The 22,830-nt window shown below is 34.2% G+C and overlaps 1 protein-coding gene across 3 annotated transcripts in view; it reads left to right on the top strand.

The window, feature by feature from the left end:
* EEA1 (early endosome antigen 1) overlaps positions 1-22,830 on the top strand; it is a 120,294-nt gene that overhangs the window by 30,188 nt on the left and 67,276 nt on the right. Inside the window, exons 2-10 of one of the 3 annotated variants that reach the window (XM_045082983.1) lie at positions 1,156-1,248; positions 8,497-8,622; positions 13,331-13,455; positions 14,038-14,092; positions 14,191-14,256; positions 17,433-17,472; positions 18,394-18,507; positions 19,112-19,233; positions 20,176-20,331. In XM_045082983.1, coding sequence (XP_044938918.1) covers positions 1,156-1,248; positions 8,497-8,622; positions 13,331-13,455; positions 14,038-14,092; positions 14,191-14,256; positions 17,433-17,472; positions 18,394-18,507; positions 19,112-19,233; positions 20,176-20,331 — 897 coding nt within the window. Of the gene's footprint in view, positions 1-1,155; positions 1,249-8,496; positions 8,623-10,873; positions 10,931-13,330; positions 13,456-14,037; positions 14,093-14,190; positions 14,257-17,432; positions 17,473-18,393; positions 18,508-19,111; positions 19,234-20,175; positions 20,332-22,830 lie in introns of those variants that run through there. The other 2 variants (XM_045082985.1, XM_045082984.1) reach the window with 2 other exon arrangements.

Raw genomic sequence — 22,830 nt, 5'->3', positions numbered from 1 at the left:
GGAAGAGGGAGAAACAGACTTCTTACTGAGCGGGAGCCTGCCAAAGGGCTGGATCCTGAGACGCTGAGATCATGACCTGAGCTGAGGTTCCCCTCAGTGCAGCTTTCGTATTCATTTTTATTGATGAATTTCAAAGTGGTAGCATTTCCTTCTTATTTGGCATTTATGTTGAGTATTTAATAGTGATGAATAGGGTGTTTGCGTGTTGAGACAAGTACAGTGAATTGCACTCAGTCTTGGGTGCTTGAGGTGGTGCATCTCAGCAGAAAAGCAGTATGGTTTAGTGATTATGAGCCGGACTACTCAAATTAAAAACCTTTCTCCCATTGATTAGTCATGTGATTTTGGGCAAATTACTTAAGTTTTCATACCTCAGTTCTCTTTTGTGTGAAGTGAGAATAATGATGTTATGTACCATAAATGTTTTTTGCTAAGGATTATTAAGTTTGTTGTGTTCTAAGAATCTTTCTTGCCCAGTGTTTTACTAGATTTTCAGTTCCTTTAAGGTAACACCTAGGTATTAATGAATGATAATGTTAGAGGATAAGTGTTGCAAGAGAAAAAGAAAAAGACCTTTGATCCTCCAAACTATATATATTTTTGGTGATGAAATATCAAGTATTGGAGATAGATTGCTAATGATTGGCATGAATAGGCTGTGTTGATCTTTTTAGCTACCCTCAAATTATTGTAGTTTAGTTGGTACGGTAGAGAGAGCAATGCAAGGGGAATTAGAAGGTCAGCATTTTAGTTCTTTCTGATTTTTTTTTTAACAGTACAATCTTGAGAAATCTTTTAGCCACTTCGAATCTGTTTTCTCATCTATAGAGGTTAGCATCTGTCCTGCCTCTTTTGGAGGTGTCATTATGATTAAATAAGCTTTTTTTGTGAAAGTTGCAGACTATAGGCACTATATATAAAAATAAGCTCTTTATTAATTTTAAAAGACTTTTAAAAATGAGAGAATGCAGGCAGAGATCTTGATACAGTACTAGGCACAGTCTTCGGTAAAGGATAGCTGCTCGTGCTGTTTGTTATTTTTGTTGAGAGGACATCTACATTTATGTATAAGGCTAGCCCTGATTACTGTTTAGGTTGTTAAATAGTTTATGAGTATATTATTAATATCTAATTTTTCCTCTCTCTTTGTTTCAGACTCCTGGGAGAGTTGGCTCTCAAGGTTCTGATTTAGATTCATCAGCAGCTCCTATAAACACAGTGGATGTCAATAATGAAAGCTCTTCAGAGGTATGGAAATAATAATTTCACAATAAAATTTAGTACTATTTAAGGGAAAATGGGCAGGTGTTTGGAGTAATGATCAGTAATTTAAACTTTTGCAGGAAAGGCTCTCATTCTTATAAACTGGAATGTGACTTTTGAATCACACTTATAGAAAAATCCTGGTGTTTAGTTTTAAGACTGAGAAAGTGTGTATTAAGACAGAATTAATATTGTTAATTTGTCTTCAGTGCTCATGTTATCTCAACATAATGGAAGATCTTAAATCTATTTATAAAAATTACCAATTAATTAGTGTTTGCTCTGTCATGAACTATTGAACTAATGAAAAATTAGGTTATCCATAAAGTCTGTACATTATTTGCTATCTTCGTTTACAACTTTGTAAGAACTATTATCTTTCATAGTTTATTAAAAATTAATGGGGAAAGTAAATAAAATTTAAGAAGGAACTCAAATTTTTGAAGAAATCAGCCTTAGTAGTTGCTTTATTATTACTATTTTTAATGAACAATATTTGCTCATTATAGAAAAAGGGGAAAGGAAAGAGAAGAGCATAAAAACCATCAATAATCTTGTTTTTAAGACATCGACATACTCACATTCTGCTCTGACAGTTTCTGTCAGTTGCCCCTTTCTGGGCCCAAGTGTATTGCCTACCCAGTCCCCTTTTCTGTGATCCCCACTTTTGCACCTCTTGGTTGGTGAGTCTGTCTTCTGTCTTGTGTATTTCTGGATTTATCTCTCTATCTATTCATTTCCCTGTTTTGTCTCTTTCTGGTCATCTGATTTCATGTATATGGATATTAACCATGATGTGATGTAACAAGACCATGAGAGTGAGGAGAAAAGTATCAGTTGAATTTTTTTTTTTTAAGATTTTATTTATTTATTTGACAGAGATCACTAGTAGACAGAGAGGCAGGCAGAGAGAGAGAGAGAGAGAGGGAAGCAGGCTCCCTGCTGAGCAGAGAGCCCGAAGCGGGCCTGGATTCCAGGACCCTGAGATCATGACCTGAGCCGAAGGCAGTGGCTTAACCCACTGAGCCACCCAGGCACCCTATCAGTTGAATTTTAAGAGCAAGTTTAATTGTTGACCTCGGTCAGACCACAATAAATAAGTAAATAAATAAGTAAATAAATAAATAGAAATCTCCAGTGGGTAGTGAGCAGTGCCTGCTATAGTTTCTTATTAGTGTCATTTTCCTACTCTCTGATATAGTTTTACTCTCTTCTTTATCCTCATATTTCTCCTAAGTCTTACCCAATCCCACCTTCCCTCAGGCACGTTTTATATCATTGGGAAAATAGGAGCTATTAGGTGAATGTCCTCATTTTGTTATCAAAATGGAAGACAGTTTTCTTTTCTTATCAGATTTCAATCTTTTCTCTTGTATTCTGGATTCCATTCTGTCCTACATTCTTATCTTATTCTTTCTTCCTCCTGCCACTTTAGTTTTTACCTATGTCATGAGTTATTCCTATTGGCAGACAAATACTGCTCTAGATGTTCATATGCCCAGTGCTGGGGTATATACTTGTTAAGGTCTTGGATGATATGTCTGCGTGTCTGTCAGTCTCTCTCTAAGGTTTGTTTCCCTTTTATCTTAAGGTTGGCATCCCACTTTGAACAAATTATAGGTTTGAGCTTTGTTCCCTTAGTGGCTGTCTATATGGAATTTGAAATACAGTCTCCAGGACTTTATTTTTTTTTAATTAATTAATTTTTTAGGGCTTGAACTCATTACCCTCAGATCAAGACCTGAGCCGAGATCAAGAGTCAGACACTTAACTGACTGAGCCACCTTTTCACCTGGGTCTCCAGGACTCTAAAGAAATAGAAATAAAGCAATACCTTGCTTTATTTATGTTATATTTTATAAAAATTACTTTATGTTATTTTTTATGTTTATTATTTATGTTATATTTTATCTTATGTAATAATGTATATATAATATTGTCTTAGTATGGGTTGTTCTAACAAAAGTACTATAGACTGAGTGACTTAAACAACCAACGTTTATTTCTCAGAGCTCTGGAGCCTGGGACGTTCAAGATCAAGGTGTGTCTGCTGAAGGCCTGGTTCTGGTTTTATAGAAGGCCATCTTCAAATGGCTGAAGGGGCAAGAGAACTGTCTGAGGCTTCTTTTATAAAGGCACTAGCCCTATTCATGAAGGCTCCACCCTCATGACCTAATCACCTCCCAAGGCTCACCTCCTAATACTATCACACTGGGGGTTAGGATTTCAACATAAGAATTTTGAAGTTACATGTTCAGTTTATATCAAACAAATAATATGTAATGTAAAAATGATTTTTTATATATATATTTTTTTAAAGATTTATTTTTTGGGGCACCTGGGTGGCTCTGTCAGTTAAGCATCTGACTCTTGGTCTCAAGTCGTGATCTCAGGTTCCTGGGGTTGAGCTTCATGTCAGGCCTTGTGCTCAGTGTAGAGTCTGCTTATCCATCTCCTTCCACCTCCCCACCCCCACCTCGTACTCTCTCTTGTTTTCTAAGAAAATTAAATAATGAAAAAATATTTTAAAAAAGATTTGTTTATTTATTTGAAAGAGAGAGAGGGAGCACAGTGTGGGAAGGGGCAGAGGGAGATGGAGAGGGAGAATTCTGGGGAGAGAGAATTTCATGCAGACTGCCCTCTGAGCACTTAGCCTGATGTGGGAGGCTGGATCTTAGGACCCTGAGATCATGATCTGAGCCAAAATCAAGTCTGACACTTAACCAGCTGAACTATGGAGCGGGCCCAAGCTTTTATATTCTTCAGTTGTTATCATTAGGATGGTTGTTCAGACTCTTTAGTATAATGTGTTGCCAGAAACAAACATCTTTGTTCACCCTTTATCCCTTTCTAGTCTGCCTTACATTCTTAGTACCCACTGAATTTTCCTGGTCCTTTGGGTCGAGAAGGAAGGCTTTTTTTTAAGTGTCCATTGAAGTTTCTAGGTTGCCAGCTTCTTCAGCCCCCAGTCTGGAAAATATGAGGCAAAAGAAAACCCAGAGTATTTATCACTGTGTCAGTCCTTGATCCTGAGTCTCCCATCTCATTACTTTTCAGAATTTTCTTATGTTTGTTTTATATATAATGTCTAGGGATGTTAGGTATACTTAGCAGGAGAAATTGGGAAAAGCATATCTATTCCATTTTGTCTGCATCAGGAAATCTGACCATTTTAAAAGTTGGATTATTTATCTTTTTATTATTGAACTGTAAGAATTTTTTTTTTTTAGTCTATTCTGTGTACAAGTCCTTTGTCAGAATATTGATTGCCTCCTTTTAATCCTATTGGTTAAGGAAGGTTTCCTGTCTTAGGCTTATAGGAATTGCTGAACATAAAATTAACCTGACACTGGACAGGTTGAAATCAACAGCAGTTTTTTAGTCACATATTCTCATGGCCCAGGAAGACACTGTATGCCTTGAAGGGCCATATGAGGATTGAACTTGGGAACAAAACTAACAACTATGGGCTGTGAGAGGCATGGTTTATGATACCAAGAGGGTGAGGTGCAGGAGATTATGGTTCCTGCAGGAGATTATGACTGGCTTGTTTGAATTATTCTCTGGGCTGGCAGGGAACTGAAACCTGCTACTTAAGGATAAGCAGGCTCTGTGAAGAGGAGGGCATTTTCTTTTTGTTTTTTTAAGATTTTATTTTTTAAGAAATCTCTACATCTGAAGTAGGGCTTGAACTCACAATCTCAAGATCAAGAGTTGTATGCTCTACTGACCGAGCCAGTGAGGCGCTCCAAGAAGACGATTATTTGAGTAGAAGATTCTGTCTGTGGGAGTAGAGTGGGAAGGGTACTTGCAGTTAGGCTATTTGAAGCTCTCCCATCACCGGTCAACAAAGCGGTGTGTAATATTGGGCCATAGTTTTCGACTTTACACCTCAATCAGATATATGTAGTGTGTATATTTTTTCTCAGTCTGTGGCTTGCTTTTCATTTTGTTAATGGTGTCTTCCAAAGAGAAGAAGTTTTTAACTTTCTTAAAATCCAGTTTGTCAGCCTTTTCTCTTATGGTTATTGCGTTTTGGGTCGTTCTACAATTTTTTATTTTTTTGCCTACCCCAAGATTGCAAAGACTTTCTGCTACGCTTACCTCTGATATTTTGGTGTGTGTGTCTAAGTCTATTATTTATTTTAAAATATTGTATGTGATATGAGATAGTGGTTGAGGTTTTTTTTTTTCATACGGATATCGAAACCAGTTCTGTATATGGTTGTTTCAGTATGATTAGTTGAAAATGTTCCCTTTCCCCATTGAATTAAATTTTTTCTTTTTGTGAGATACCAATTGATCTTATATGTGTGGTTGTATTTCTTTACGGTCTTTGATCCAGGAATACAGAAGTCGTGCTTTTAAGGTGTGACAAGTTTGTTCTTATGTCTGGACTTCTGCATGCTGATCCCCAAGCCTTACCTGCTCTTTTTTACTTTTTTTTTTTTTTTTTTTGGCCTGGTTAATATCTGGTTGTCCTTTTATTTACCTCTTTACAGATAATTACTTTTTCAGTAAACTTACTTGACTCACATGTGGAATAGATGCTTCTTCCATGTGCTTCTGGGGGATTGTATTTTCTATCTTTTTGGTAATGATTATTATTCCAAGACTCCTTTATTTATCCAATATGTATTGTCAGACACTATTCTGGATGCTGGAGATATGGCAGTGAGTAAAATAGTCAAGAATTTTTGTCATTGTAGAACTTACATCCTAGTAGGTGCAAAGGCAAAAAACCCAAAACATACTAGAAGTGGACGGAGGGAAATAATTGGTGTTATTGAGAAAAATAAAATAGGGAAGGAGTCATAGAAAGTGTTTTGGGTGCTTGCAGTTTCAAATAGGATTGTCAGGGAAGACTTCTCTGAGAAGGGAATAGCTCAGGAAGGACTGAAGGAAGTGAGGAAATGAGTCATGTAGGTTTCTGGAACAACCATGTTCTATTTGTCTGGAACAAGTAGAAAGTCTCCGAGGTGGAAGCCTTCCGAGCGTGTCAGAAAAGGAGCGGGGGACTAGTGTGGCTCCAGCGCAGTGAGTGAGGAGAGGTTGGATCTGGGAGGTAATTAAGCCACCTCATGCAGGGCCTTCTAGGCCTGCCTTCTAGGCCTTTGTACAGACTTCGGTTTTTTACTCCTGGTGAGATGGGAAGCCCTTGGAGAATTTTGACAAGGAAAGTGACAAAATTTATTTACATTTTTATAGGATACGTTCTTGCTGCTCTGTGGAGAATAAAGTGTTGGTGAGGTAAGGGTAAAAGCAGAGAGGCTGTTGGAAGGCTGTTGCAGTCATCCATGTGCAGTGTGGGAGTGGCTTGGGTCAGAGTGGTAGTAGTGAAGTCCTAGGGTTCTAAAGGTTTCAAGGTAGTTCTAGTAGGATTTCTGATTAGTGGGGTATAAAATGTAATTATTTTCTTTCGCAACTTTTTCAAGAAGCCTGTAAGCTTCCTGAGGGTAGGATTTTGCCTTATTTACCATTGTGTTCTCAGCAGTGTAGCATAATGGCTAGAACATAGTAATCACACTCAGTACATACTTTTTGAATGAATCATTAAGTGATTGTATGTGGAAGCTTATAGTGAAGAAACCAGTGAAGTGAGAGGCAACGTAAATCTATCATGGCAAAAAAAATGCAATGATGCAGTCTTTTAAGTAACTATTCTATAGCTCCAGCAGTTTGGAACGTGGTTGCCTGAACATAACTCTTTCAGTAGTAAAAAGAAAAAATAAAAAGAATTCATGTTCCTTACTTTCATCCCCTTGCTAACCTCTTAAGGGTTGTTAACAAAAGGAATAATGATATTAATGATAACTAACATTGATTGTTTTATTTGTATCAGATGCTATGATAAACACCTAGCATCTATTATCTCATTTAATTATCAGGATTTCCCTCCCCGCCCCCATATGAAGTAGGTGTTACTGTTACATTTCACAGATGAGGAAATTGAAGGTCCTATAAGCTACTAAGAGTGGTGTGAATCAAGGATTCAAGCCCAAGCCTAGTTCGTAACTGCTTTCCTGCCTTGCCTCCCACTTTGGGAATTTCTTTATAGTCCTTGTCTCCTTTGCTATTACCCCAAGTGGCATTAGTGACTCAAGGAACATCCTAACTTCCCAGTTCTTGATGTTTGCAATTCTAGTGATCTTTATTCTTTTCTAGCTTCTCAAGTTCATGGTAATACTTTTCACTTTATTATTGGGCAGAATAGTTTGACTTGAGATGTTAAAACTGAATGTTCCCATTCCTTACAACTACTTACCCTCTCAAAAACTTTCTCATAGTCTTACTACTACTTTGGCCTTGCTGAAAATTTCAGATTTTTAATTCCTGTCTTTTCTTCTGCTCTTTCAGCCTTTCCTGGCTTCATTTTCTTTCCTCTCTAACCATGTATCTAGTGACAGAATTTTTATTGAGCACTTAGAGGTATCCACTAAGCCTCTTATCTAGAGGAATAGGTGCTAACATTAACCCCATTTTGTAGATGAGGAAACCGGCATTTAGCAAAATAGAGTGATTTCCTTAAGGTCATAGAGTCAGCATTGGTTGGATCTCAAATCCACATCTATCTTTGACACAAAAACTCCTGGCGTTTATAACCTATTATCCTTCACTACAGTCTTCATTTTATTTACTTCAAACCATAGATAGTGTGGTAGCCCCCATTTTAAAGTATAGATATTGTTAGGTGTTGGGTATTAGGGAGATTGATTTAAAATGATTTTATTTGGCTCATGAATTTAGAAGGAAGGATCCCCTATTGAGAATTATGGGTGTGGGCAAAAATGGGATCTTAGGCTAGTGGAATATGGTGAAGATTAAAAATTGCTTTCATTTTAAGTACTCCTTTTGTTGAGAATATTATCTCACATAAAACTGTTTGTTGTAACTGTCAGTCATTTCTTGATCTAAAATTAAAGTTAACTTGCCAGTAATGGCTCTCAGATAAATAAGGACAAGGTGTCCTAAACAAAAAGAGTAATTAATATTGCAAGTAAAGCAACTGGTAATTATAATAAAATTGAACCAGTGGGAATTTCCAGCATAAGGATGGAAGCTGCTTTTAGTCATCCTACTTTGGATAGATCTTTCCCTTTTTGTATATAGTTACTATGAAAATTTTCCTTACATATACTGTAAAGAGATATATTAATTATTTTCCTGTTGTGTTATATTTTGATTTATAAATAACTTTTTATGTGCATCCTCCTAAAAGTTGTTATTTCACAGGGTTTCATCTGTCCATTATGTTTGAAAAGATGTATAACTGCTATTGATTTGTCGGAGCATTACCAGCAAGTGCACACTGAAAATCGGACAAGAGGACAGGAACTTCTTAATGACTCCAGTGTTACTGTGGGTCCTGTATATTTTGCTTTGGCAGCTTGGTTATGGGTTGCTCAAAATAGTTTTGTTTTTCCTTGCCTCGGTGTTGCTTAACTTTTTATGCTACAGAGGGAATATGGATTGCTTTAATTATGCATGCTTCAAAGAGGTTCAATAAGGAAAACAGGCTCTTGGGAAGTTGGGTTGGTTGCCCTTACTCTCTGCAGCTGTCTTTTTGTGAATCTGTAAACAAATATAAAAGCTTAAGTTAATATTTTTGTATAAATTTTGCCATGAAATTTGAAATGTAAAGTGAATGATACTTGATTTCAACATCTATAGGTTATATCTTTTATTATTTAGTTAATGCTAATGAATGTTTTAAGATGTTTTAGGTTAAACTGCTTTTACTCTTATATAGAAAGAGGATTTAGCATATTGTTACTGTTTTTTTTTTTGAGATCAAATAGGGCATTAGAATTTGGATCTACCATTGTTTCAGTCTTTGTTTTGACACCCTGGACTTGAGGAAAGTGACAGAATGGCACAAACTCCTCATTAATACTGGATCACCCACATGTTTCTCTGTCCTGGGTGGGACTGGTGTATGTCTATGACTGAGGGTGGAAGCCGGTGAGGGGAACTATTGTCTGTTTGCAGGCTGGCAAAAGTTTCTTAGTGATCTCAATATCTCTGTTTCCTTTGAAAATTACTGCAATATTCTAAAAATAAAAAGAAACATGGCCTTTTTCCCTCCATTCCTTTGCAAATCTTATAAAAGAAGGAAACTTTTTGTACCCAGAAAGACCAAAAAAAAAAAAAAAAAATGTTTGTATTTCTGTCTGGCTGTTATATATATAAGAAAAGGATTTCATCAAATATTTATGTATTTAGCATATTAATAGAGTACTTCTTATGTACCATGTATTTTGGTAAGTAAAGGAGATAAAAAGGTAAATAAGTTATGCTCTCTACCTCAGGAAATTTCTCTGATGAATATTATTTGCAAAAAGAGTGCAGTGGTGATTCAAGTTGAGGGGAACCCAGAAAAACTTCATTGGGAAACAGTTAAACCAGACATTTTTTAGGGTGGTGGGGAAGATGGGTACATTATAGGAGGATACCAGTTAAACTAGATAACTGGTGCCAGCAAAGAAAGAGGCATAAAAGATTCTTAGAGCTCTCCTTAGAACTTTACCAGTTGTCTTCCTTGCAGAAAATCTGTGTCAGCTTTTTTTCTTTATGGGTTAACCAAAGTGAAAAGACCCAATATCACCTACTTATCACTTAATTAAGAACTTTCTTTTTAATTGAAAGAACTCTTAGTATAGCAGGGATACCGTAAGTATCAAGTTAGGGAAAGTTCTTAGCTGCAGTGTATCTGAGAAAGGATTAGAGATAACTGAAACTTAAGAGTAGGGGACTTACTGTTTTTAATCTTAAGTACACTGTGTGTGTGTGTGTGTGTGTGTGTGTGTGTGTGGTGTCTGTGTGTGTTTGGAAGTTTGGAAGGATCAAAGGAAATAAATGTAGCTGGTTGTTTTTAGTATTTTATTGTTTACTAACAGTATTTTTATGGAAGTTATTGACCTAGTTAACTTCAGTTCCCTTGAAGGTGGTTGAGAAAAAATAGAGAAGCAGTCTTGTAATATCCAGAATTAGTATTACAGGGTCCATTAACTAAAGATCATGTATTCTGTTCATGAGACATTCCTCAGATACTCACTCTGAGCTTATATTACTGTCATTTTAAAGATTTTATTTATTTATTTGACAAAGATCACAAGTAGGCAGAGAGGCAGGCAGAGAGAAGGGGAAGCAGGCTCCCTGCCGAGCAGTAAATAGTGTCATTTTAAATGAGTGATGTGGTTTTAATAAACTTTTTTCTTTATCCTTCCCATCTGTATCAGGCTAACATTATTAGATATAGCATGTGAATAATTTTAAGAAATGATTGTGAAAAGTCAAAACAGGCTATAGGAAAAAACTATAAAATGTTGGGTACAGAAATGAAAGAGGCTAGAATTAATAAAGTCACCCACCCATTCAGTGAAGAATACTTATGTCTCTGAGACATCAAACAAGTTTAATATCATCTATTTAAGAAGATGAGAAAGTATATGTATTTTAGAAAGATTTATTTTTACTATAAATGTCTCAAAGTTAAAGTGTTATTTAAGCATGGGAAATTCACTTAGGTGAATCATCTGGAGAATTCACTTAGGTGGGGTTATTTCTATAATTAAATATATATTACTGAATTTCTAAAATTTCTCTTTAGGGATGAATCAGTTCTTTCTGGAGTATTAACCTGGTAATATTTAGAAGCTTTAAGAAGGTATGGCATACCTTAATGTGATCATTAGCTTTCTTGAATCCTTAGATATCTAGATGCAAAATCTGGAAGTAGAGACAGTACTCAAAAAGCCAAAGTTACAAAGATTAAATAGTGTAATTGGTATGTGGATTCTCCGGGGAACATTCTAATTTGTCTTCTGATTACTAGTAAAAGCTGAGATGCAAAAGAGAAATGACGGACTAAATAGTATGGAGGTTGATATTCTATTGCACTAAAGGCATGTTAATTACAAGTTCTGTAATGTTAATTACAGAAGTTATAAGAATGACAAATTAGGCATAATGTGGAGCTTTATGAAACATGATGGTAGATAATAGATGGTTTTTAAAGAAAGAGCATAACATCAGCTAGATTAGCACATAGACCAGGAACATTCATTCATTTAAAGACAGTGCTGAGCATCAAATATCTCTGCAGCCTCAGGGCATCATTCAGATGTCCAAAGGTGCATCATTAATACTGCTCTTTTTGCTCATTTCAGGAGTTTCATAGGAGATCATTGTGTTCATTTACCTGTTGTGCCCCTGCCCCTCACTCTGGCTCTGTGATCAGGACACACCTCTGTTTCCCAATTGCAGCACAACTGTTCAAACCTCTTTCCATACCTTTGTTAGAATGCCTTTCTTTTATTTCTGACAAGTAACTCCTACTCATTCTTTAGTACCAAATTCCAGTGTCCAGTGTCTAGTGTGTATACACATATACATAATATATACGAGTATCTGTGCATTTTTTGTAAAGCAGTAACTCCTGCCACAGGCAGATTTGAATGCCTCTTTTCCTGTGTTCCTGTAGTTCTTTATATCTACTTGTATTGTACCATTGTCTGGTAATATTTGTCTATGTATCAGTATCCTCAGTATACAAGCCTTGGTCCTGCCACACAGCATACATAAATGAGAAATGACGATATGCTGTTTTTGTAGCATCCAGAGAAGGAGAAGTTTTTAATTAATTTTTTGGTTTTTACTTGTTTCAGAGTATTTATTACTTTACTCAGGCTATCCCTTGGAAAGTTTTGTAATTGGCAAGGTGTTAAAGCTCTTCTTTTTTTTTTTTCTTTTTTAATAGAGACTTTTATTGATTTGAGTGTGTGAGAGAGAACGAGCAGGGAGGAAGGGTAGAGGAAGAGGGAGAAGCAGATTTCCTGCTGAACAGGGAGTCAGATCAAGTGGGACTTGATCTGCTCATAACCTGTGGAAGTTATGAGCTTAACTTATGAGTGGAAGGTAGACGCTTAACCCACTGAGCTACCTAGGTACCCCTCTTCTGTTTTTGTTTTTGTTTCTGTTTTTTGCCAAATTATGCCCTGTCAGGTTCATTCATACTTTTATTACTTATTTATTTATGTTTAAAGTAGGCTCCATACCCTAGGTTCAAGTTGGGGCTTGAACTCATAACCTTGAAGAGTTGCATGCTCTAATGGCTGAGTTTGCTGGTTGTTATTTTATTTTATTAAATAAATATTCAGTGTAGAAAATACAGAGTATGTTAAGAAATACTACACTAGCCATTATGGAAAAATGGATGAAAATCTTCAGTGTGTGTTGTTTATTTAGTGAAAGTAGAAACTTGATGAGCTACTAAGCATAGTGCTGGGGGGAGAAAGCAATATATGCAAAGAAATGTGGGATACCATGGTGTGTTCAGAGAATATAAGTAAGTCAGAATAGTTGAAAATGTCAGTAGAGTTGTACAGAGTGAGAGATGTTCAGGCATCAGAGTGATTAGGTCATTGAGGGAATACTCATACTGGACCTTGTATGCCTTAGTCATATAATTCTGAGATTGTTTATAAGCGTTTAATATTTTATGGGACTATTAACTTTAGGCTTTTACAGTGTTAATCTTAGGTTAGCAAGGAATTTACAGTATATACAGTAGTACTACAATACTTCTCAATCATTATAGATATTCTGTGATAATTATAAATTATTTACTATATTACCTTTTTCCTTTAGTGATCATAATACTTTGTTTTTAGTTTTTTTGTTATCATCATTCCTATGAAGTAGATTAGGGCAGATATTATTTTACTAAGGGGCATATCTAGAAAGAGAGAGAGAGGACATGATGGTAGATCTTCTCAACTAGTCTTCTAGATTAGAACTATATTCTCAAATTAGAATTCTGTATTCTAGCCATCAATTTATTCAACCTAAAAGATGGTTTTAAGGGTTTTTTTCGTATTTCATAAACTTCAACCAGAATAGACAGTGATGTACATTTACACAATACCAGATTTTGGGCTTAATGTCATAAATTACAGTCTACTAATGGCACCATTGGTATAATATTTGACTGTATTTCATAATATACAAATTGCTGTCTTCCAGTATTAAACAGAATTTTGTAAACTTTTTCTGCCTCTTTCTACAGGGTTTCATATGTCCCCAGTGTATGAAATCCCTTGGATCTGCTGATGAACTTTTCAAACACTATGAGGTAGTTCATGATGCTGGTAATGACTCAAGTCATGGAGGAGAGGCTCTTGCTCTGAAGCGGTACAGTACAATCGCTTTGAAGTATATGATGTTATGAGTGCATGTGATATTATCTGTTTTGTGTGGTAGGGCCCAAGTAGTGTGCTCACTGTTCTTTGTCAGACTGTCTCTGAGGGAAGGGCAATAGAATATGAGAAGGTTTGATAGGACTCAAGGAACAGAAAGAAGCCAGAGTTGCCTGAGCTGAGGGAATGAGGAGGAGGGTATTAAGGCAGGGTCTCTACTGTCCAGATTGTATAGTCCTTGTTAATGAGTTCAGATTTTATCCTAACTGCAATAGGAAGCTATTAATACTTATTATTGGGAAATTAATGGGAGTTATTTTGTTTCTGGCTCAGGCACTTAATAATTATATCATTTCAGTGGTAAGGTGTTTTTCCATTCATAAACAGTGACCTTTCAGAATAAAATTATTTTTCTAAGGGGTATACATAAAATTCTATGTGTAAAATTCTAAAACCTTTCTTTTTAATTGAGAAAACTAGAATATTAATGTATAGTCACTAGCCATGATTTATTAAGAGACCAGGTTATTAGAGGACGTTAACTATTAATTCCTTTTTTCCCCCAATTTATGTTTAGAGATGATATAACACTACTTAGACAAGAGGTCCAAGACCTTCAGGCTTCACTTAAGGTAACAATAAAAATGATTATATTTGTTTATTTACAGTGTTTCAGATAATAAATCTTTTGAAATTTACTAAATTAAAATATATACTTTTTTCTTCTTAGGAAGAAAAATGGTACTCAGAAGAATTAAAGAAAGAATTAGAAAAATTTCAAGGGCTGCAGCAGCAAGTAAATGCTTTTAAATACTTAAAGTGTGTTTATTAGTTGTTTATTTTCATTGTTGAAAATAAGCATTTTGGGGACCCCTGGGTGGCTCAGTTGGTTAAGCAGCTGCCTTCGGCTCGGGTCATGATCCCAGCGTCCTGGGATCGAGCCCCACATCGGGCTCCTTGCTCCGCAGGGAGCCTGCTTCTCCCTCTGCCTCTGCCTTCCTCTCTGCCTGTGCTCGCTCTCACTCTCTCTCTCTCTCTGACAAATAAATAAATAAAATCTTAAAAAAAAAAAAAGAAAATAAGCATTTTGTTAGCAGGTGACCTGTAATAAATAACTTCTTCTAATTTGTTTATCTATATTTATAGCCTTGAGTGTATATCTTTTGTAATTCTAGTGAAAGCAAACACATAATTGGGAAGCTAAGATGTAGTTTCTTAAAGATGTTTCATTAAGAATCAGTTACCTGTGGATTTTTTTTATACCAGGCTGCATTATTCTAATTTTCTGACAATATACCTAAATTACTGAAAAATACAGATTCAGACAATAGTGAAATTCTTCAGAGCATTTGTGTTGTGACAAATTAGAAATCACTAAATTGTCTGTTAGTAGGGAAAGAACTATTATTTACTTTTTTGTTTACATTTATGCAGATTATTTGAAAATGTAGGGGAATGGTTGTATTAACAATTTTAGTTTTTTTAAAAACTAGTGTTATTTTTAAAAAACAATAGAAATATTTTTATATATATGTACACACATACACGCACATATACACACTGCTTTATATAAAAGTAATGCATAGAAAAAAACCCAAAATCATTGGTATCAAAAGTGGTTACTTTGGAGTGAGATTCTGTTGATATATTGTTTAATGTATTTTCTAAATAAATGTCTTGGGGCGCCTGGGTGGCTCAGTGGGGGTTCCAGCTCTGCATCGGGCTCTCTGCTCAGCAGGGAGCCTGCTTCCCCCTCTCTCTCTGCCTGCCTCTCTGCCTACTTGTGATCTCTGTCTGTCAAATAAATAAATAAAATCTTAAATAAATAAATATCTTAACCAATTATGATTTTTATATTAAAATTATATTGGCTTTTGGGACACCTGGATAGCTCGGTCAATTAAGTATCTGCTTTGGGCTGAGGTCATGGACCAAGTCCTGCATCAGGCTCCCTGCTCAACTGGGAGTTTGCTTCTCCCTCTAACCCTTCCCCTACTTGTGATCTCTCTCTCACTCTCTCAAATAAGTAAATAAAATCTTAAAAAAATAAAATTATATTGGCTTCTGTATTACAGTTACATAAAGAATCATAGAATAATGAATTTTACCAAATATAGTTCTTATTTGTAAGAATAAAGTGGATACCCTTCAACAATAGTTCTCATTTTATTAAGTAATTAGTGATCTCTTTGCATATTAGTACATTGTGACTCTTACTGCCTTTTTTCAATATTTTATTTATTTATATGAGGGAGAGAGAGTGCGTGAGCAAGAGGGCACAAGCAGGAAGAGCAGCAGAGGGAGAGGGAGAAGCAGACTTTCCACTGGGCAGGGAACCTGATGCAGGGCTCCATCTCAGAACTCTGAGATAATGAACTGAGCTCAAGGCAGACACTTAACTGACTGAACCACCCAGGTGCCCCTCTTTTTGCCTTTTTGTTTTTTCACCAAAAATTTCCATTTGGACTAAAAAAAATGCAAATAAACGAATAGCAAGGTATCAGTCTTATTACTTCTCACTTCTGCATTTGAGGTAGGAAAGACGTTTTTAGTAATCTTTCAGTTCATTTACTCATGTTTTACAGAGATGCCATTAACAATTCACAAAACATGTGCTGTATTTTTTTTTTTGTACCTGAGAACAGAGGAAACTGTTTACTATATTTGAGATGACTTTTTCACATTTAATAAATAAATTCTTCACATTGCAAGATGAAATTGCCTTGATTTAGGAAATTTACTTTTGGAGGCAATGTATTTAAAATATTGATGATTTTTAGCACTAGTATGTCTAAATCTAATGTACAGGAAAATAAAAAGTCAGATATACATTGAGATGCCTTATTAAACTCTTTCAGATATATATACTTTTTTAGAAATGTGAAAATAATGACTAGGCAATATAGTGTTTTATTTGTAATGCACATAATAAGTTAAACCTTATGGAATATATTCTTTATTTCTGTTTTTTAAAATGATGATTTATAATTCCAAATTAAAAATTTGTGCTTTTAATGCTAAACTTTTTAGTAATGATAGCTTCATGGCATATATTAGTTTATGCAAAATTTTATGTTATATGATTGAATCTTTTTTATATTTTTAAAGATTTATTTATTGGGTGTGTGGGTGGCTCAGTTGGTTAGACATATGCCTTTGGCTTGGGTTATGATCCCAGGGTTCCGAGATTGAGCCTGCACTGGGCTCCCTGCTCAGCGGGGAGCCTTCCTTTTCCTTCTCCCTCTGTCTACTGCTCTGCCCACTTGCTCTCTCTCTCTCTGTAAGATAAATAAATCTTTTAAAAAGGAAGAGATTTGTTTATTTATTATTTGAGAGAGAGAGAGATCAGAGCTGGTGGGGTTAAGGAGGGGGGACAGAAAATCTCAAGCAGACTCCACACTGAGCAAGGAGCCTGACATGGGGCTCTGTCCCAAGACCCTGAGACCATGAGCTGAGCCAAAACCGAGAGTCTAATGCTTAACTGACAGCCACCCGGGCGCCCCTATTGAGATTATGAATCTTATCTGCTGACTTAAGTATTGGTTTTATAATCTATGTTTATAAAGATAATAATTTATGTTATTTTTAAATCTTTACTGGTGTGTCTGGGTGGCTCAGTCAAGCATCTAGCTCTTGATCTTAGCTCAGGTCTTGATCTCAGTGTTGTGAGTTCAAGCCCAGCAGGGAGCCTGCATTAAAAAAAAAGTATTTTTACTGAATTTATGGAATTTAAGATGCTATCTTATTGCAGGATCCATTAGAACTAGTGACTGCAAGTAGATAATTATGCCAGTCTGCCTAATGGTACTTTAGAGATCTGGAAGATTGTGAACAGGCCAGAATGTTATCAAAATCTTGCTACTTACCTCACAGAATGTGGCTTTTAGAGATTTTTTGTTTTTTCACATTGACAATGGTAATAGTATTTTCTTTTCATTTTAATGTGTTTGTTTATGTCTTATTTTCATTGAGGAATCTAAGCCTGATGGAATGGTGGCAGACTCAGCAGCAGGTAACTTTACTTAAAGCAGATGTTTTTTCATTTTTCTTTTTCTCCTTGCTTATTCTTCTTTTTTACTTTTTACTTTTTCTCTGATGTCTGCTACATAAATTTGTATAATGGTTATACTTTCTGGCTCTGAAATAGTGAAGAGAATAGTCACATTTTAGATTTAGAATATTGCCTTTGAAGTTCATAATTTAATCAGCCAACAAAAATCTTAAGTGTTTTCTTAATTCGTTATATTCTGTAGTTATAAATAAACTCCTAGAATATTACATGAATATAGTTTAAAGAAAAGTTAAAACTATTTTAAAGAGTGATGTACTCCTTTTCTCTTGGAATAAAATGATGAAACTAGCATCTTTATAATTGACTTTAACTAGAGGAATGCTCAATGAATAATCAAAATTATATTTTGAGGTTAGCTGTTCTATTTACTTTCCCTCTGAAATCTTTTTATGAGAATGAAGTATTAGGAGTTGACTGTATATTTTAATTGATTCTTTTATTTTGTATAAGACCTTGATTTTTAACCATTTCTAACTTCATTTCTCATAATAAATTTTAGAGAGGCAGAATATATTCTGCTTCGGTTAGTTGATGGTCATAGGAAAATAACAAATGTGAAATCAAAATAATCTTGAAACAAATATTTATGGATTATTTGGGCATGATGCTAAATATTCTTTTCATTTGTTTTATATGTTTATAAATTATGAATTTATGAATGAATTAAATGAATTCGATATGCTTAATTCTTGAAATGTTGACATATTCTATTTGCAATTAGATGATAGACTCCTGTTGATTGTCTTTTTTTTTAATGTTGATTATCTTTCCTATAATGATTAGGATATAAGTAATAACAATTTAGGAAATATAACTAGTATTAATTATGTATTTGAATAACTGTGATACTTTTTTTTGTAGAACTACAGTCTTTGGAACAACAATTAGAAGAAGCCCAAACAGAAAATTTTAATATTAAGCAAATGAAAGACTTATTTGAACAGAAAGCAGCCCAACTTGCCACTGAAATTGCAGGTAAATTGAATCAGATTTTTTTAGCTAGTACATCAGCCTTCTTAACCTTTTTACCATTATAGAGCCTAGAAATAAGGCATTAATTGTGTGTTAGTGTGAGAAGGCATTTGTTATATACTATGGTGGTGATTACTAGAATTTAATAGTAGAATTGCTATAAAAATTAATTTGTCCTCTTACCTCCTTTCAAAGGACTGATTTTCTCTGTAGAATTCTTGAAATTTAGAGAAGGTGAATTTTCTTTTGGGGTATGCTTAAAGATTAATAGGTAACATTTTGAAGAAAAATAATATAGATGTAATATTTGGTTATGCTATCAATTAGCATATTGATACATTAACAAGCTAATTCGTAATAGTGTTGTGCTATATGGAATTTATGTAGACAGAAACATTTGATTATTTTAAGTTCATCATTTCATGTAATCAGAAGTTAAAGTTACTGTATGTGTTTATGGTTATGTAAGGAATGTGAATTTGAATTAATGATATATAGGTATGCATTGTGTAATATGCAGGAATTTATAAATATATAGGACTTCATAAAACTGTCCTTTCCTAGAGTTAATGTCATAAAACTAATATTTATAACTCTTTTAAATTAGATATAAAGTCAAAATATGATGAAGAAAGGAGTCTTCGAGAAGCTGCTGACCAAAAAGTGGCACATCTGACAGAAGAATTAAACAAAGAAACAACTATAATTCAAGATCTGAAGACTGAACTGGTAATTTAGAAACCACTTATTGGAATGTACTTTTATAATTTTCCAAATTAAAAATGATATATATACTCTGGTGAAAAATTTTAAAAGCATAGCTTGTCTAAAATCGAAGAAATAAAAATTCCATATATTAATAGGATTTTTTACATAGAAATGGAATCTAGGATGCAAAATTTATTACCTTAATATTTTTGTTTTTCTATCTTAATATTATCTTTTTGCTTAGCATTTTCGCTGTTTCTATCTTAATGTTATCCATCTTTTTGCTCTTTCCTATCTGCATCTCTGATCCTGACCTTTCTTTGCACTTTGGTTTTATAAATCGACCTACTTTTAGGATACTCCTGATTGCATTTCTAGCTTTCATTTCAAATTCAACAAATGTAACATCAAGTCATCATGTTTCCTCCTCAGCTGTGTTTCTGTCATTGGTATTACACATCTTCAACAGTCTCCCAAGGTTTAAAAAGCTTGAATCTGCCCTTGACTCCTTTCTGTCCTTTATTTAGGGTTCAATAAATATATCAATAAAATCAACCATATCCAGTCTGCAACAAACCCTAATTATGCTTACATCAGCTCCTTTATTTTTATTACCAGTTTTCTAGGATAGAAGATGAGGCATTTATGCTTCAAAATGTGACATTTATCAAGTGATTGTTATGATCATTGGGTGTAGTTTGTGAAGGAAAAGAAAGCAAATAAAGCACTTAGAATAATTGTGAATTTGCCGTTTTGCGCCTTGAGTGGTAATACTATTAAATAGGACATATGTTTTGGGAAGAGGAGAGGCTTGTTGGTGGAAAGATCAGTGGTCAATGTTTGCAATCCAATAGTTGATATCAAAGATTATTTTCATTTTGATGTCTTTGTAGTAAAACTATATAAAAATGTGTGTTCTTTTAGTTTTCTCACCTTATTTTTTAATGAAAATGTGCTCTACAGCTTCAGAGACCTGGTATAGAAGATGTTGCTGTGCTAAAGAAAGAACTGGTACAAGTTCAAACACTAATGGACAACATGACATTGGAATGTGAGAAAGAATCTGAAAAACTCAAAGATGAGTGCAAAAAGTTACAGGCAGAATATGCCAACTCAGAGGTAAATAAGTTCAGTATGCCCAAATGTGACTTTTGTTAACTTGTTTAGTGTATACTATTGAGTAAAGACAACATTTGAGATTTTCCTGAGTGATCTGTCAAAACAGTATTTGACTTTCATTTGCTCTGATGATATTTGTATGTAATCAGTCTAATCTGAGAGACAGTATTTAACTTTGCTTTATGTAGCTAGACATGTAGAGAAGAATGTGTAAGAGTATTGTTTTATTTAATAAATGATATATATTGTGGAGAGATAATATTTAAAGTTAAATTTGATCCAAGCTAGTCAATAAGTGGTAATTGAGTTTACATCAGCTTGGTAGAGGTAAAGGAAGTATGATTTCATTTTTTACCTTTTTTACCTTTACATTTTTTACCTTTTTACCTTTTCTGAACAACCAGAGTTGTTCAGAAAAAATATTTAGGAAAAACTTATTTTCTTGTAGGTTTGTTTCTCACTTACCAATTATTGAATTATGTTGTTGAAAGAAATCTTAAAAATCAGCTAAGTCTAACACTTTGCCCAGGATTCCCCTCTATAAATAGCATCTGATAAGTGATACTTACTTGTTAGGTATTCTAGGAGGTGCATATTTCTTTGTAGGTCAGTTGTTCTGTTGAGTTGACATTTATTTTACTGTAATTTACATGCACTGGGTCCAGTTCTCCTTAGGAATTACACAGAATAAATTGTTCCTTTTTTTCCATATGAGATATTTGAAGACTGTTCATATTTACTGAGTTCTTTCTCTTCCAGGATAAACATTTTCAGTTCTTTTACTATATGTCACATGACTTGACTTTGGCCTTTGAGATACATAATTATGTCAGTATATGACAAGCTCTAGGATATGTAATAAATATATTTGCTTAAAAATGCTAGCCTTTCCCCCTTATACTGTATTATAGAGGATTTTTAAAAATCTATTAATAGTCTATTAATTGTTTTTAGTTCTTAAGCTCTCTTATGCGGAGCTCTGTTTTTCATATTTTCAGTTTAAAAAGTTGAGTTATAGTGACATTTCAGTTTGCGTTTCTTTCTTGGAATTTTAAAGCTAGTGATCTAAAAGCCACTCTGTTCACAATTAGTAATACAACGAGCTATGGAGTATAAATATTATAGATAACCATGTCATCCTTTTTCTTCCTCCTAATGGGAGGAAAGTTTATGGGTATTACATGTATAGGCATATGAAACTTTATGATGATTAGTACTTTAGACTTTAAAGCTGCAGATTTCCTAAAAGTGATCTTGTAGCCCAGTGACATACAACGCCACAGTTTTTAAAACAATTTGAGGGGGTTCATGAACTTACTGAAGCCAGTTAAACGGTTCTACTATGTAATCAAGGAGATGCTGAATCAAAGAAGTCTCATGAGGAAAAATCCCATTCAGATAATGTGAAAGCAGAAATGCTTGAATTTGGGTGAATTGAGTCATTTATTTCTGTGTTTCAGTAAGAATTATTTTTATTAAATCTGCCTTCCCACTAGTATTTCTCAAATTTTTAAAAAATTATATTCTCTTTTTGATTGAAAACATTCCTTTAATGTTGTTTGAAATTTCCAAACAAATATAGTAGGGTGACTAAAATTGAATCATAGTAATGACACTATTATGATATCTATTTTAAAGTACAATCTTCTCTGACCTTTTCCAGCTGAGAATTATGGAGTTACTTATTTACAAGTTCTTATTTACAAGTTACATATTTACTTGCTAGACAAGTAGAATTTGAACAGGGAGAAGAAATTTATATATTTACTTGCATTTTGGGAAAAATGTATGTGGGAAAATATTTCTGAGTAATATTTTATTTAATAATTTGTTTAATATGTAAGATTTTTGTACATTTTCATTTTTATTCATGTAGATTAAATTATCTTTATATGTTATGAGGAGGTCATTTAAGATGAAAAAGCATAACTAGAATTATATAAGATTTGGGAGAAAAGGATTTAGTGTCTTCCTGTACTGTCCTTCTGTCAACAAGGTTGATTGTGGGAAACAATGATTTTTTTTTTCTCTCAGAAAGATGTTTCTGGAGAAGAAAAATGGCATAGAAATCCATTCTGCACATTTTCATGAAATTTTTTTTTTAAATGTTTTGAAATAAATTTTAAAATAAATTTATTCTTGCTGAATAGCGACTTAACATTTCATCATATTTTTAGTAAAACAAGGATAATATTTACTTTCTACATAATTAGCAAATAGGTTTGCAATGATTGAGACCTTGCATTATACTGAAGTCTTTAGAACAACTTTAGGAAATGGTAGACAAAGAGTCAGCGTAATATTATTATTGGAAACAAACTCTTAACTTTTTGAGTACTGCTAGGTTTTTGATACTATGCCAGGTACTTTAAATATATGGTCTTGTTTGTTTCTTTTAACCTATAAATGAAGTATTATGTTTTTGTTTTTATGGAAGGAATCTGAGGTTCAGTGAAGGTAAATAAATTATTTAAGTGCATGCACTTCATGTAAGGAAGC

This window comes from Mustela putorius, unplaced genomic scaffold, assembly GCF_011764305.1.
Source record: "Mustela putorius furo isolate JIRA1106 unplaced genomic scaffold, ASM1176430v1.1 tig00000640_pilon_pilon_pilon, whole genome shotgun sequence".
NCBI classification, from domain to species: Eukaryota; Metazoa; Chordata; class Mammalia; order Carnivora; family Mustelidae; genus Mustela; species Mustela putorius.
This window is presented reverse-complemented; position numbering and strand designations above follow the sequence as displayed.